This window comes from Rutilus rutilus (genome assembly GCF_951802725.1).
Source record: "Rutilus rutilus genome assembly, chromosome: 1".
In the NCBI taxonomy this organism is placed as follows: Eukaryota; Metazoa; Chordata; class Actinopteri; order Cypriniformes; family Leuciscidae; genus Rutilus; species Rutilus rutilus.
The window spans coordinates 31,291,299-31,307,949 of record NC_140209.1 but is presented as its reverse complement, the minus strand read 5'-3'; the positions used below and the strand labels follow the sequence as shown (position 1 = coordinate 31,307,949).

At 42.6% G+C, this 16,651-nt stretch overlaps 1 protein-coding gene across 1 annotated transcript in view; it reads left to right on the top strand.

Moving 5' to 3' along the window:
* Window positions 1-16,651, top strand: part of LOC311306245 (uncharacterized protein) — a 44,913-nt gene that overhangs the window by 16,720 nt on the left and 11,542 nt on the right. The window contains exons 6-10 of the mRNA XM_084434543.1: window positions 552-974; window positions 5,862-6,314; window positions 13,258-13,740; window positions 14,513-14,935; window positions 15,915-16,337. Coding sequence (XP_084290669.1) covers window positions 552-974; window positions 5,862-6,314; window positions 13,258-13,740; window positions 14,513-14,935; window positions 15,915-16,337 — 2,205 coding nt within the window. The remainder of the gene's footprint in view (window positions 1-551; window positions 975-5,861; window positions 6,315-13,257; window positions 13,741-14,512; window positions 14,936-15,914; window positions 16,338-16,651) is intronic.

The following is a 16,651-nucleotide window of genomic DNA, read 5'->3' as shown; positions in this document are numbered from 1 at the left end:
CTGGTGGAATGTCCTGCCGAATTCAACCTGCGCTGCCGAGTCCGTAGCCATTGTCAAGAAACGAATGAAGACGTATCTTTTTCTGCAACACTTGATCCATTAATACTAACGCTTTCTTTTCTATTATCTTCTACTCCATATAGATATAGAGATATGTTTTTTTTTTTTTTTTTTTTTTGGCATAGATCTATATATATATATATATAAAAAATATTACACATACTGCGTTAGACTAAACTAGAAATCATCACAGCACTTACATATTGTTGTCTTATTGTTAGTTTCACTGCTTCTATTGCTCTCCTCATTTGTAAGTTGCTTTGGATAAAAGCGTCTGCTAAATGATTTAATGTAAATGTAAAGTGTTAATTACTCTGTCAGTATTAAATGACTAATTTGATGCTCTGTCTAAAGTGTTTACAACAATGTGAGCTGAAAACAGGAAACAAACAGCACATTATTTTAATTTGTATTATTTAGTCAAGTCATAGCTATAATAAGTTCTGTGATATCTCTGTTTATTCACATTTCTCATTTCCATTTTGTTACAGATTCTCTAATCTGAATGAAAGTGTTCAAAGCAGATTTCTTCTGAGACTCTTCACTAAAGCAGCAGAGACTGAGACACAGACAGGAGAGCAGAAGCTGAAACTGTTATCATCAGTCTGCACCTACACATCTTTACCTTATCAATGGACTGACAGAATTAAACAGTGTGATTTCCTGCTGGATCTTTACTCACATGTGAAGAACTATGAGACTCAAACAGGCAGGAGTTTCCTTCCAGCATTACAGTCAGTTTTCCAGTTACCTGATGTCTGGATCATAGATCTCTCACAGAGAAAGACCTCCGTCCTCCTGGAAGTGCTGAAACTCCAGACAGAGAAGAAACCAGTAGAGCTGAGAGGATGTTCAGAGGAAGAGAGTGAAATGAAGAGTTTCCTTCAGTGTCTGTCCTACATCTCACAGCTGAGGTGAGATATTGTACAGCCTTTTGCTCAACATGTTTAAAAAAGCTGGAGTAGGTCTTTGTGTACTATTATGGATCATTAAAAAAAAAATTTGTTTTGTATTTACCTTTGCATGTAGAAATGTGTAAAATTGATTGAAAAAACAACTGTTATTCTAAGGGTCACAGAGAAGCTGGAAAATAGTCAGGAAAATGAAACTGACTGGTTCTAGAAACCTCAACTAACATTTGTACCAAATTAGCTCAAAAAGGAAATATTTATATATATTTAGGGGTTAGGTTATATATATATATATACCATAGAAGGTATGTGACTTAGGTAAGGGCAAAAATTCTCCAGATACGGTTTTACATGTCCATTTACAACCCTAGGATTTGTCCCTAGAATGAAATGGGCTGTGATTACCTTATTTGGAAGGGTCATAAATAATAATGTTGAGCTTTGCTCTGATTGGCTGTTTCACAGATTTGTACACAGGAGCTGTGATGTACTCTGAAATACAAACATGCAAAATAATCATTCTTCAGTTCTCAAACAAAAAAATATATTAACAAATTGACTAGATACATTGTTAAATGACAATCGTTTCAACTTATGTGGTGGAGAAGGTCACGTTAGCTGGAAGGAGCGAGTGAGCTATCTGTAATCTAAACTAGTTAGCTCCTGAGTTATGTGTTGTTGATGAAATATAGGCTACCCAACAAAAGGATTTACATAGATGTGTCTACAGTGGTATTTTGTCGATTTATTTGACAACACAGTCCTGAAATAATATTAACCTCTGTGTAAATAGGTCGTCATACTGTTTAGTTATCTGTGCTCGTTACTTGGAGCTTGCTAGTTAGCTAAGGTTAACATTACTGTACTAGCATCTTGCGTTCGACAACAAAGGGTAAATTATTTTTAATGTTGTTCGCTCACTAAGAAACTTTCGATTTAAACAGAAATGACTTGACAGTCAAGAAGTGGATAAAATCACTAACGTTACTGCTTGCGATAGAGTTTGTAATGGCAATATACACTCACCTAAAGGATTATTAGGAACACCATGCTAATACTGTGTTTGACCCCCTTTCACCTTCAGACCTGCCTTAATTCTACGTGGCATTGATTCAACAAGGTGCTGAAAGCATTCTTTAGAAATGTTGGCCCATATTGATAGGATAGCATCTTGCAGTTGATGGAGATTTGTGGGATGCACATCCAGGGCACGAAGCTCCCGTTCCACCACATCCCAAAGATGCTCTATTGGGTTGAGATCTGGTGACTGTGGGGGCCATTTTAGTACAGTGAACTCATTGTCATGTTCAAGAAACCAATTTGAAATGATTCGAGCTTTGTGACATGGTGCATTATCCTGCTGGAAGTAGCCATCAGAGGATGGGTACATGGTGGTCATAAAGGGATGGACATGGTCAGAAACAATGCTCAGGTAGGCCGTGGCATTTAAACGATGCCCAATTGGCACTAAGGGGTCTAAAGTGTGCCAAGAAAACATCCCCCACACCATTACACCACCACCACCAGCCTGCACAGTGGTAACAAGGCATGATGGATCCATGTTCTCATTCTGTTTACGCCAAATTCTGACTCTACCATCTGAATGTCTCAACAGAAATCGAGACTCATCAGACCAGGCAACATTTTTCCAGTCTTCAACTGTCCAATTTTGGTGAGCTCGTGCAAATTGTAGCCTCTTTTTCCTATTTGTAGTGGAGATGAGTGGTACCCGGTGGGGTCTTCTGCTGTTGTAGCCCATCCGCCTCAAGGTTGTGCGTGTTGTGGCTTCACAAATGCTTTGCTGCATACCTCGGTTGTAACGAGTGGTTATTTCAGTCAAAGTTGCTCTTCTATCAGCTTGAATCAGTCGGCCCATTCTCCTCTGACCTCTAGCATCAACAAGGCATTTTCGCCCACAGGACTGCCGCATACTGGATGTTTTTCCCTTTTCACACCATTCTTTGTAAACCCTAGAAATGGTTGTGCGTGAAAATCCCAGTAACTGAGCAGATTGTGAAATACTCAGACCGGCCCGTCTGGCACCAACAACCATGCCACGCTCAAAATTGCTTAAATCACCTTTCTTTCCCATTCTGACATTCAGTTTGGAGTTCAGGAGATTGTCTTGACCAGGACCACACCCCTAAATGCATTGAAGCAACTGCCATGTGATTGGTTGATTAGATAATTGCATTAATGAGAAATTGAACAGGTGTTCCTAATAATCCTTTAGGTGAGTGTAGTTGGAATTGCCTTCAGTATTGTTATATTTTGGTGTATTTGGCCGAGCAGTGGTTTGGGTGGCTCGCCAATGTATTAGATTTCTCCAATACATAAAATAAGTAAGCTTGACCAGAGTTCTTGTGGGGAGAAGAATTTATTGAAGGTTTGTAGTGTAGCAGTCCTTCAGCAGCGATGTTATCATGTCGCCCTTCAACAATCTTAACCCAACGTTCTGTGTCTGAGACAGAACTTTATACATGAAGGCAAAAGGGCTACAAACAAAGGAAAACTGTTAGGACCTCCCACAGGAGATCGATCTATACTATAATCTACCTTGAGCAATGTGGTTTCACACCCATCAGTTTCTATGGGCCATTTGTCTGTGTGGGGCATATGACTGTAGGCCATTTGGTTCACACCTTTACAGACACTGTTTTCAGTTGCATTACATCTGATACACAGTCACAATGTAAATGACTGAAAATACAAAATCTATGAGTATCAAAGGCTGAGCAAAGCCTGCTTGAGACTGTCCCAGGTTAGAAAAACTGTCAGTGGTGAAATGGGCAGAGCAAACTAACAACTGTGAATTAAAATGGTGCAGTATCCTGTTGTAGATAAACATCAACCATGCCTGTTGACAGTTCTGTTCTATGGGAAGAGTGTGAAAAGTGTTCACATCCGCTGCACAGCCTGGAACATAACATTTATATCCATGATCTGCCATTTTCGCTATTGTCCTTGCTTGCTTCTTCACAATACCTGCAGAACTTCTGATGATTCGGCTGTGCAGGTCCACGTTACTGCCTGGCCTAGAACATGGGCTGGTATATGCAAATGTTGGGGGCGTAAATATTAATGATCCTGACTGCAACGTCACAGTTATGTTGGTATTCGGATGTTTTTCAGTGGACTTTTGCAAACATGAGATTTACATATGAAGGAGGAAACAATTGTGTTTGAGGCTCACGTTATGTCAGTTCCATGGACAGAACACTTATTATTCAACTATGCCAAGTTAAATACAGTTTTCCATTATATGGCACCTTTAAATAGAGAATACATACAGAATAATGAAAAGTAAAGACAGAAAGAGAGAGGAGATCAAGGAATGGCAAATATCACAAACAGTTAATCTGTGAGAGCCAGCAAAGAATCAAATCACCTTAAGGCAGGGGCAAACAATCCTAAATGCATCTAAATATCAATAGAAATAATACTTGCACTTATTATTTGGTGCATAGCGTGTGTGTGTGTGTGTGTGTGTGTGTGTGTGTGTGTGTGTGTGTGTGTGTGTGTGTGTGTGTGTGTGCAACACAGTCTCACCCCCAAACGTCACATACTGACGCGTCTTGACCAAACGGCAATATACGACGAAAAGGGTACCCCTAAAACGTCCGTATGTGACTATTCGGGTTATGGGTAGGTTTAGGTATGCGTTAGGGTCCCGCTAAGAGGCGCTGCTGGTGCGCTTATGTCTTCGTCTCATATGGACGTTTTAGGGGTACCCTTTTCGTCGTATATTGCCGTTTGGTCAAGACGCGTCAGTATGTGACGTTTTGGGGTGAGACCGGGCTGGTGTGTGTGTGTGTGTGGATCCTCGGTGCGTGGTTCGTGAGCTTGAAGTGTACTTTGGGTTCTTTGGGAGGGCACGTCGTTCGCTGGAAGTTTAAAAGGTTTACTTGAAAGCAAAGTTGCTGAAAATCAAGAAGATGTTGTCTCATCTGAAGGACAGGAAAAAGAGCGGACAGGGAAGAAGGAATGAGCGAAAATGAGCTATTGTCGTCGTCCTTTAAGGATAAATCAGTCCACGCCTATTTTGGGTGAAATGACCAATAGTAGTTAGGAACGTTTAGCGGGAGAGAGTTTCTTTGTCTCCTTCTGACAGCCTAATCTGCATGTTTAATGATGATGTCAGAATTGCTCATTTCTACTCCAAAGGATGGTAAAAATAGCATTATACATTTTATTGTAACACACTAAACATCGTTAATTAAGGTGTAACGAGAGGATTATTTAGATACTAAGAAAGATATGTCTGGAAGATATCAAAGCAGAGAAACATTCTTACACTTGACTATAAGCACTTAGAGTTTAACTAACACTAGAAAGTTGTAACTAGGCTAATATAAGCTGGGGACATTCATACACACAGGAATATATCATATACATTCTGGGATGACTTAAATTATGAGTTAAATGGAAAGAATGTCTGTGTCTAAGATATTAGGTGCGTTTCTCCAGTTTCCAAGCCACATGTTCTTTCGTTCCTGGTGTGAGAGGGAAGTTGAGTTTATTCAGATCTTTTTGAAGCTCACAAAGGTGGTTTTGTTCAGCCTCTGCCAGGACACTAAAGTGACAATGGGGACAATTTGATCCAGACTCATCGACGCTAGGCTTGTGATTTACATGAAGGTTAAAAAGCTTTCTGAAGTTTAGAACTGAATCGGTCATCGTGATTCTGTCCAGACGCTACACGTTATACTGTATATATGGACCTTGGAAAAAAGTGTAATAAATGTCACTAGATTCTGTCCTCTTATAGAAATGTTGCTGTTATGTTTCTTCTTATCAGAATATTTGTTTTTATGTACTATATAGTTAATTTATAAATGCTGTATGTTGTGATAAATTAATGACATTTTTGGTTCTCTGTATTTTTTTCAGGTTTTGGTTTGATGTTTATTGTAATGAAGAAATTAAGTCATCTGTAGTGAAATTCCTGCTGGATCTCAGTGTTGCTGCAGTTGAAAATGTCACAGTTACAGGAACAAGATTCTCTACTCTGCTGTCGTCTGTGTGCAGTTACGAAACCTTCCCTTTTGACGAAGAGTTGGATGGTTATTATCCTGATGATCGGTGTGATATCCTGCTGGATCTTTACTCACATGTGAAGAACTATGAGACTCAAACAGGCAGGAGTTTCCTTCCAGCATTACAGTCAGTTTTCCAGTTACCTGATGTCTGGATCATAGATCTCTCAGAGAGAAAGACCTCCGTCCTCCTGGAAGTGCTGAAACTCCAGACAGAGAAGAAACCAGTAGATCTGAGAGGATGTTCAGAGGAAGAGAGTGAAATGAAGAGTTTCCTTCAGTGTCTGCCCTACATCTCACGGATAAGGTACTTGATATTGTACAGCCTTTTGCTCAACATGTTTAAAAAAACTGGAGTAGGTCTTTGTGTACTATTATGGATCATTAAAAAAAATATGTTGTTTTTTATTTACCTTTAGATGCAGAAATATGTAAAATTGATTGAAAAAAAAAACTTATTCTAAGGGTCACAGAGAAGCTGGAAAATAGTCAGGAAAATGAAACTGACTGGTTCTAGAAACCTCAACTAACATTTGTAGCAAATTAGCTCAAAAAGGAAACAATACGACCTTCTTATCAACTCTTGTAAAAGATTATTCTTCTGGTCATGAAGAATAACGTACTCGGTTACTAACGTAACCTCGGTTCTCTCTAGAAGAGGGAACGAGTACTGCGTAATATCTTACGCTACGGGGAAATCTCTTTTCCGCGAGATATTGAAGCCAAAAATTATCCGTAATTTTGTAATAATGTAAAACGTGTTGCGGCAGCATGCAGACATAGGCAAAACAGCTCGCGTGCCTATTGGCTGACCTGCGGCAACTGCAGCAGCCTATCGAGAGAGGCCTCTCGTGACGTCAGATCCAATGAGGGCGCTTCGCGCCCACTGCATAATATCTTACGCTATGGGGAACACAATGTAAAACGCTGTGCATGCTGAGATCCAATACCAAAGTCCCAAGGGCAAGTGCCCAGGGCTCATATAGTACATGGTCATCAGGGACTCGCAGAGAGTCCAGGAAGAGGGGCTAGAATAGCATCATTCTGGTAATAAATAGCATCCTATAAGGAGCAATTATATTGATAGTGTTCCACACAGCCAGGGCGAAAAAACTCGGCCTGGACTGATGAATATTATGGGTCTTACACACTGCCCATAGAGTTGCATGATCGATCAGCGAGCGTTGCTCAAGCAGTTTCAGTATTCTGGGCCGATAGTATCGGAGCAGACAATACCGATCTATTAGACCGAAAGCAGCTTAGCCTGCAAAGCGGGAACCTCTAGGTTATAAACCTTATAAATGTAGATGGGGAGGCCCAGCCTGCCGCCATACAGATATCTTGCAAGGCAATCCCACTAGACCAAGCCCACGACGAGGCCATGCCTCTTGTGGAGTGCGCTCTGACACCTAACGGGCACTGCAGGCCCTTAGAGGCGTAAGCCAGCGCTATAGCATCAACTATCCATCTGGATAGGCTCTGTTTCGACACGGTTAGTCCCTTAGAATGTCCGTTGAGCGAGACAAAGAGCTGCTCTGTCTGTCTGAAGACACTCGAGCGAGACACATAAGCCCTTAATGCCCTGACCGGGCAAAGGAAGCTTGCGTCCTTCTCCTCGTTAGAGACCGGCAGGGCCGACAGGGAAATCACCTGAGCCCTAAACGGTGTGTTGAGGGATTTAGGAACGTACCCGTGCCTCGGTTTGAGTATGACTTTCGAGTCATTTGGCCCAAACTCCATACATGTCGCGCTCACTGAGAGCGCTTCTAAGTCCCCTATACGCCTTACTGAAGCGAGAGCCAGAAGAAACACTATCTTGAAAGACAAGTGTTTGATATCTATTGATTGGATTGGCTCGAATGGGGCACCTTTCATGGCCTCCAAGACCGTAGAAAGATCCCACATGGGAACTGAGGGAGGTCTGGGAGGATTTAACCTCTTAGCTCCTCTAAGGAAGCGAATGACCAGATCGTTCCTTCCAAGTGACTGGCCAAGTGTCGGTTTAGTAAACGCTACTATGGCCATCACGTAAACCTTGAGCGTGGATGGGGTTCTGCCCTTATCCAGTAGCTCTTGCAGGAAGGAGAGAACCTCCGTCACCCCACAATTTGATTTGCCACGGGCTGTGCACCAGCTAGAGAACACAGACCATTTTGAGGAATAGAGCCGTCTCGTAGAGGGGGCCCTAGCCTGCATGATCGTGTTTAACACTCCCACCGGGAGGTTAGCGGGTACCTGTTGATGGCCCACGCATGTAGGGACCAAAGCTCCGGGCGAGGATGCCAGATCGAGCCCTTGGCCTGAGAGAGTAGGTCCCTCCTCATTGGTATCGGCCATGGGGCAGTGCTTGTCAGCTGCATCAGAACCGGGAACCAAGCCTGGTTCTTCCAGAACGGAGCCACTAGTAGCACTGAGCATCCGTTTTCCCTGACCCGCTCTAATACCTGAGGTAGGAGCGTGACGGGGGGAAAAGCATAGAGCGGGCAGCGGGGCCAGACATGGGCCAGCGCATCCCTGTTCTTGGAGAAAAACTCCGGACAGTGAGCGTTTTCCTGAGACGCAAACAGGTCTACTTCCGCTCTGCCGAATGTCTCCCACAGCAGCTGGACTGTTTGCGGGTGTAGAGACCATTCTCCTGCTGGAACATTGTTCCTGGACAGTCTGTCTGGTCCCACAATCAGATGGCCAGGCATGTGCGCTGCTCTCAACGAGCGCAGATTGTGCTGAGCCCAGACCAAGAGGCGCTCCGTCAGCCTGTAAAGGTTTCGGGACCTGATACCTCCTTGGCGCCTTTATATAAGCCACCACTGACATGTTGTCCGAACGGACCAAGACGTGGTGTCCTCTTATGTGGGGACAAAAACGTGTTAGCGCGTTGTCTATCACCAGCATTTCCAGGCAGTTTATATGCAGAAGCTTCTCCCGTTCTGACCACTGGTCGAAGAACGGTCTGTCCTCGAGCAGCGCTCCCCATCCCGAGGTGGAGGCGTCCGTAGACACCACCTTCACACTCGAGGAAGTCCCCAGGCTTACACCTGACTGGTACCAGTCGATCACTCTCCAAGGTTTCAGAGCTGAGACGCATTTCTGATCGACCTTGAGGCGAGAAAGACCGGAGGTCCACGATCGGCGCGGTACTCGTGCTTTTAGCCAGAACTGCAGTGGGCGCATGCGAAGCAGACCCAACTGGAGTACTGATGATGCTGAGGCCATGATACCCAGCATCCTTTGAAACTTTCTGAGCGGGACTATAGTGCCGCAACGGAAGGTTTCTGTCATGCGCTGAATATCCAGTCTGCGCTGCGGCGATAGCTGTGCTGTCATAGACAGCGAGTCCAGTTCTGTGCCCAGAAAAGATATTCTCTGACTGGGAGACAGTGAACTTTTCGCCCAATTGACTTCGAGACCCAGATTCTCGAGATGTTCGAGTAATATGGTCCTGTGTTCTATGAGCTCTGAGTGTGACTGAGCTAGAACCAGCCAATCGTCCAAGCAGTTCAACACTCGCATTCCCCGAAGTTTCAGGGGTGCGAGCGCCGCGTCCATGCACATCGTGAATGGACGGGGTGCTAGGGACAGGCCAAACGGTAGGACTGTGTATTGATATGCCTGGCCCTCGAAGGCGAATCTCAAAAATCGCCTGTGACGTGACGCTATTTGTATTTGGAAATACGCGTCCTTCAGATCTATTGACATAAACATAAACCCTTGACGAATTTGCGCGAAGATTTTCCTGGTTGTGAGCATTCTGAACCGGCGTTTCGAAAGCGCTTTGTTCAGCTGTCTTAGATCAGCCTGCCCGCGCTCGACTCTCTTATGGCGGCTTGCTGAGAGAGAGTGAGCGGGGGGGAACCCCTCGGGGCTTGTCATGTCTGTGAGTGAATGTGGGCGTGGCACAGTGGGCACATTTACTACACTGAAAAACACCGTCTGCTTGAGCTGACTGTATGTGCGTTAGTTTCGTTTTTACAGAAACCGTGAGACATGCAGTGTGTAGTGTTTGTGGGCACTGGGTCGTGGGCACATTCACTACATTTAATGCACAATCGACATGAGTCGATTTTATGTGTGCGAGCCCTGTGTGGCGGGCTGTGCTTGTGTGTAGGAATGAGCACTGGGCTGTGGGCATTTTTACTACACTCATCTACACTACTACACTCGGTCACCGTAAAGACGGCGTTTGTGTGCAGGCAAACGGGCTATAGTTTTCTGCTAAATACACTGGAACAGTCGCATTTTCTGGAACTGAACGAGTGGGAAGTCTGGCCGCAGCGGGACTTGAACACCGTCGCTTTCCTAGGCGGGCTAAGAAGACTTTGAAGGCATGATTTTATCTGCCGGCAGACCCGGGATTCGAACACGGGTCTCTGGTGCGAAAGCCTAAGATTCCGCCACTGAGCCACAGGGGGAATCACATAAGCTTTCAGTCTTGTGACGGCGTTTGTTTGCAGGCGTGCATGTATTATAACAGGCTCGTTTACTGCAATATTGACATTTCCAGTCGCCTGAACTTCAGAGGGGACTGAGAAATGTGTGAGAAATGGAGGTTTCTCACTCAAAAACACTCTCTTTCCTCCTTTCGCTGGCGACGCACGCAAATGTCGAGGGCGGGGGTAGCTTTCTTGTAACGTAAAGAAAACTAGCCCAGTGACTGACATCCCTTGCGAACGGCGCAGTTTGCGCGGCACGAGCAAAGGGAGAGAGCGGGAGGAGAGAGAGCGTCATCATGTTTTGCTTCTGCGTTTGTTAGCAGGCGTGCGTGTATTATAACAGGCTCGTTTGCTGCAATATTGATATTTCCAGTTGCCTGAACTTAATAGGGGACTGAGAAATGTGTGAGAAATGGAGGTTAGTCCGGCCTCGGCGGGACTAAAACACTCTCTTTTCTCCTTTCGCCGGTGAGTGATGCGTGAATGGGGCGCAAGGGCGGGGTAGCTTTCTTGTAACGTAAAGAAAACTAGCCCCGTGACCGTCCGCTTCTGGCCTCCCTTGTGAACGGCGCAGTTTGCGCGGCTCGAACAGAGGGAGAGAGAAAGCTAGCCCCGTGACCGTCCGCTCCTGACATCCCCTGTGAACGGCGCAGTTTGCGCGGCTCGAACAGAGGGAGAGCAGGTATCATCCCCCACAGACGCGGCTTCTTGGTCGATAACCTCGACGGAAGCGGCGGCAGACGGCGGCCACTGTCCATCAGGAAGAGACTCTAGCGAAGCGAGCGGGTGAAGCGAGCGGGCGAACCGGCGAGCTTTGCAGGTTGGGGGAGGTTCCAGGACCCGTTGAGCACGGCGCTTTTTACGGCGCGGTACCGCGGCGGGCAGAGGTGCAGTCTCAGAGAAGGATGCCAGGCGAGTCCTCAGAGTCACCATAGGCAGTGAACTCGCAGTGAGGGCAGCCGCCGTCAGCGAGCGCGAGCTCTGCAGGAAAGGGGCGTCTTGAAAAAGACACCCTGCTCTTTTAGTGCAATGAGAGTGTGTATCGCGGCGGCGAACACACACACACACACACACACAAAACACAGTAGCAGAGAAAAGGATATAACGCCGGATAGCGCAGCAGGAACGGCGACTGAAGGCGGCGCGGCCAGCGGCTTCAGGTGCAGTGGCTCATCCCGCTGAAGAGCTTTCTCAGACGGCGCGGCTTCTTTCTCTCCGGATCCAGCGACGCGTGAGCTTCGCTGAAGAGATGAAAAATCAGATCATATCAGCCTGTCGAGCGTATTTATAGGCCTAAGCCACGCCTGTTTGCACGATAGGCACGCGAGCTGTCTTGCCTATGTCTGCATGCTGCCGCAACGCGTTTTACATTATTACAAAATTACGGATAATTTTTGGCTTCAATATATCGCGGAAAATGTTCCTGTAGCGTAAGATATTACGCAGTACGAGAGAACCTCTCGTAAGAGAACTTTTCTGTTCTATTAGATTATTAACTAAAGTACTCAACAGTATAAAGGCTTATGGCTAAAGATCAAACATTTCAGTGACTATGATCTGTGAGCAGCAACAGAGACAATCAAGTGTATAATGTTTTTTAATAAATGAAACTATAAATACATACGACTACACGTAAAAAAAGATTATATATACACAGGATAATGAAAAGTAAAGAAAGAAAGAGAGAGATCAAGGAATGGCAAATATCACAAACAGTATTTATTGATCTCAGAGCCAGCAAAGAATCAAATCACCTTAAGGCTGGGGCAAACGATCTTAAACGCATCTAAATGTTGATAGAAATAATACTTGCACTTATTCTTTGGTGCATAGTGTGTGTGTGTGTGTGTGTGTGTGTGTCTGTGTGTGTGTGTGTCTGTGTGTGTGTATAGATCCTCGGTGCGTGGTTCATGAGCTTGAAATGTTCTTTGGGTTCTTCTGGAGAGCGCGTCGTTTGCTGGAAGTTTAAAAGGTTTATTTGAAAGCAAAGTTTCTGAAAATCAAGAAGATGTTGTCTCGTCCGAAGGACAGGAAAAAGAGCGGACAGGGAAGAAGGAATGAGAGAAAATGAGCTATTGTCGTCGTCCTTTAAGGATAAATCAGTCCACACCTATTTTGGCTGAAATTACCAATAGTAGTTAGGAACGTTTAGCGGGAGAGAGTTTCTTTGTCTCCTTCTGACAGCCTAATCTGCATGTTTAATGATGATGTCAGAATTGGTCATTTTTACTCCAAAGGATGGTGGTAATAGTATTATACATTTTATTGTATCACACTGAACATCGTTAATTAAGGCGTAACAAGAGGAATATTTCGATACCAAGAAAGATATGGCTGGAAGAAGCAGAGAAACATTCTTACACTTGACTATAGAGTTTAGACTTTAAACTAACACAACACAACACAACTATGTTCTTTCGTTCCTGGCGTGAGAGGGAAGTTGAGTTGATTCAGATCTTTTTGAAGCTCACGAAGGTGTTTCTGTTCAGCCTCTGCCAGGACACTAAAGTGACAATGAGGACAATTTGATCCAGACTCATCGGCGCTAGGCCTGTGATTTACATGAAGTCCAAAAAGGTTAAAAGCTTTCTGAAGTTTAAAACTGAATCGGTCATCGTGATTCAGTCCAGACGCTACACGTTATACTGTATATGGACCTTGGAAAAAAGTCTAATAAATGTCATTAGATTCTGTCCTATAAATGTTGCTTTTATGTTTATTATTATCAGAATAATTGTTTTTGTGCACTATATAGTTGATTTATAAATGCTGCATGTTGTCATAAATTAATGAGATTTTAATTTCTCTGTATTTTATCAGGTTTAGGTTCTGTAATTATGATGATGATGATGATGATGAAGATGAAGAAATGAAGAAGTATGTAGTGAAATTCCTGCTGAATCTCAGTGTTGCTGCTGTAGAAAATGTCACAGTTACAGGAACAAGATTCTCTACTCTGCTGTCTTCTGTGTGCAGTTACAAAATCTTGTCTTTTAATGAGATGTGGGAAGATTATTATCATAATGATGATCCTGATTATCAGAGTGATTTCCTGCTGGATCTTTACTCACATGTGAAGAACTATGAGACTCAAACAGGCAGGAGTTTCCTTCCAGCATTACAGTCAGTTTTCCAGTTACCTGATGTCTGGATCATAGATCTCTCACAGAGAAAGACCTCCGTCCTCCTGGAAGTGCTGAAACTCCAGACAGAGAAGAAACCAGTAGAGCTGAGAGGATGTTCAGAGGAAGAGAGTGAAATGAAGAGTTTCCTTCAGTGTCTGTCCTACATCTCACAGCTGAGGTACCTGAACTTTTGGATATTCTCTTACTGTACCTACTTCTAGATCAGTTTCACTTCACTGTATTTTGAATCCGTTTGAATCTGCGCACATTTTATGCCTACAAGCTCAATTCGAAGTTCACAAAACTATAACGTATTTACGTGATGTACAGTACAAGATTGTAAAAGTGACCAAACTTTTTTCTTTCAATGAAATTAATAGACTATACTTTAGTTTAATAATAGCGATGGCTAAACAGTGCAAAATGAAAGATTAGAAAGGGTTACATTTATTACTGTATATATTTTTCCAATGTGTTTAGACTTTATTCACGCTGTAAAACTATGAATGTAAAACTAAATGCATCTTGCTGCACAGGCTGAAGTCAGTATGTACATTAACAACAATTCTGGACAAATTTAATGTAATTGAATGAAAAAAAATATTCAATGGTGCGGCCGGATTATGAACAGTGTTGTATCTGTGCGCGCAGACAGACGTTCGTACACTCAAAGAAAACAGTGTGTTTCAATTTTAAAGACCCATCACTGCACTTCTCATTCGGTGTGTGTGTGTGTGTGTGTGTGTGTGTGTGTGTGTGTGTGTGTGTGTGTGTGTGTGTGTGTGTGTGTGTGACCCCTTTCAGAGTTCTGTGAAATGTCTATTCATATGTGCCGACTGGACCAATCAGACTCACAATTATTCATTATATTTAATTCATATTTAAATATTCATATTTCCCTTGAGCTAAATTGCTACACATACAACATTTTAATTTTCTTTTGGAAACAGGTTTGACTTTAGGAATATCAGTGATGAAGTGCAGTTTCTTCTGAGACTCTTGATTAAAGCAGCAGAGACTGAGACACAGACAGGAGAGCAGATGCTGAAACTGTTATTATCAGTCTGCACCTACACATCTTTTCCTTATAAATGGACTGCCAGAATTAATCAGAGTGATTTCCTGCTGGATCTTTACTCACATGTGAAGAACTATGAGACTCAAACAGGCAGGAGTTTCCTTCCAGCATTACAGTCAGTTTTCCAGTTACCTGATGTCTGGATCATAGATCTCTCACAGAGAAAGACCTCCGTCCTCCTGGAAGTGCTGAAACTCCAGACAAAGAAGAAACCAGTAGAGCTGAGAGGATGTTCAGAGGAAGAGAGTGAAATGAAGAGTTTCCTTCAGTGTCTGCCCTACATCTCACAGCTGAGGTACCTGAACTTACATGCTTATGATTGTTGATTTAACCCTCAGAGACCCAGACATTGATATTCATGATGTTATTTATTTATTTTTATCATTAAACATGTTTTAGGAAGGCATTGGTGAGAACATTTATTTTGTTTATGTATGTTTTGGATTGGGGTGTAATCTGGAAAAACATTTCTAATCTACTATGTTGATTTTTAATACAGCAAGTGAAAGTTTGGATTCACAACACAATTCAATGCACACATCTATATGTAAAATACTATATTACAGTCAGTAAGGACAAATTCAGTCCTTAAAAAGTTTAGAAAGTTGACTATTTAAAAAACCAATAAAAAAAATCAAGTTGAACAAAATAAAAGGTAAAGAATCTGTCCACGACTGTTGAACCAAATAGTGTCTTTCTCCTTTTGTCACTTACATTCAGAAAGTACATTTTTCTCCATTAATTGTTTAGTTTTAACTGTTTTTTCCATTGTCTGGTATAATCAAAATAATAGAAATGTTCTTCTCTGAATATAACTGTAGACTATGTAATGTAGTAATTTAATATAAATCATTGAGACATTAACAACTTTACACAGCATAGAAAATAGATGAAAATGATTTGGAGTAGTTTATAATTGATAAATTGAATAGAGTTCATTGTTTTGCTGAGCTTAGAAAAATAGTCTCAAATGTAAGTTGATCATTTCAGGACACATAATGCTGTTCAATAATTAAACACTTTATGAATTAAGTAAAGTTAGATGGTAAATACTTTTAAAATATATTTGGGGAAAAATATATTCATTGTTAATTACTCTTTCAGTATTTAATGGCTATTTTAATGTGCTTTTTTCAAGTGTTTACAACAATTTGAGCTGAAAAAGGAAACAAACAACACATTATTTTAATTTGTATTATTTAGTCAAGTCATAGCTATATTAAGTTCTGTGATATTTCTATTTATTCACATTTCTCATTTCCATTTTGTTACAGATTCTCTAATCTGAATGAAAGTGTTCAAAGCAGATTTCTTCTGAGACTCTTCATTAAAGCAGCAGAGACTGAGACACAGACAGGAGAGCAGAAGCTGAAACTGTTATCATCAGTCTGCACCTACACATCTTTACCTTATAAATGGACTGACAGAATTAAACAGAGTGATTTCCTGCTGGATCTTTACTCACATGTGAAGAACTATGAGACTCAAACAGGCAGGAGTTTCCTTCCAGCATTACAGTCAGTTTTCCAGTCACCTGATGTCTGGATCATAGATCTCTCACAGAGAAAGACCTCCGTCCTCCTGGAAGTGCTGAAACTCCAGACAGAGAAGAAACCAGTAGAGCTGAGTGGATGTTCAGAGGAAGAGAGTGAAATGAAGAGTTTCCTTCAGTGTCTGTCCTACATCTCACAGCTGAGGTACCTGAACTTGCATACTTTTGATTGTTGATTTAAGGCGAGACATGGCAGGCAAAAACATTGTTGTTTTTTCACTGGTCAATTTTGAGATTTTGGGATATTTGTCTTCAATAACATGTCTTCTTTCTGACTTGTGGTGAAAAAAAGTCCGAAATACACATTTAGGTCTTTATTTTACTACACTTTCTGTTTGTGTCTGTAGATTTTTCATAAATTCAACAAAAGTTGGTGTTGTAAATCATCCTTCCCGCTGCTCCGCGATCGCTGTCTGCACACTGTCATCACATACACCTTTAGAAAGCTCTCTCTCTTCT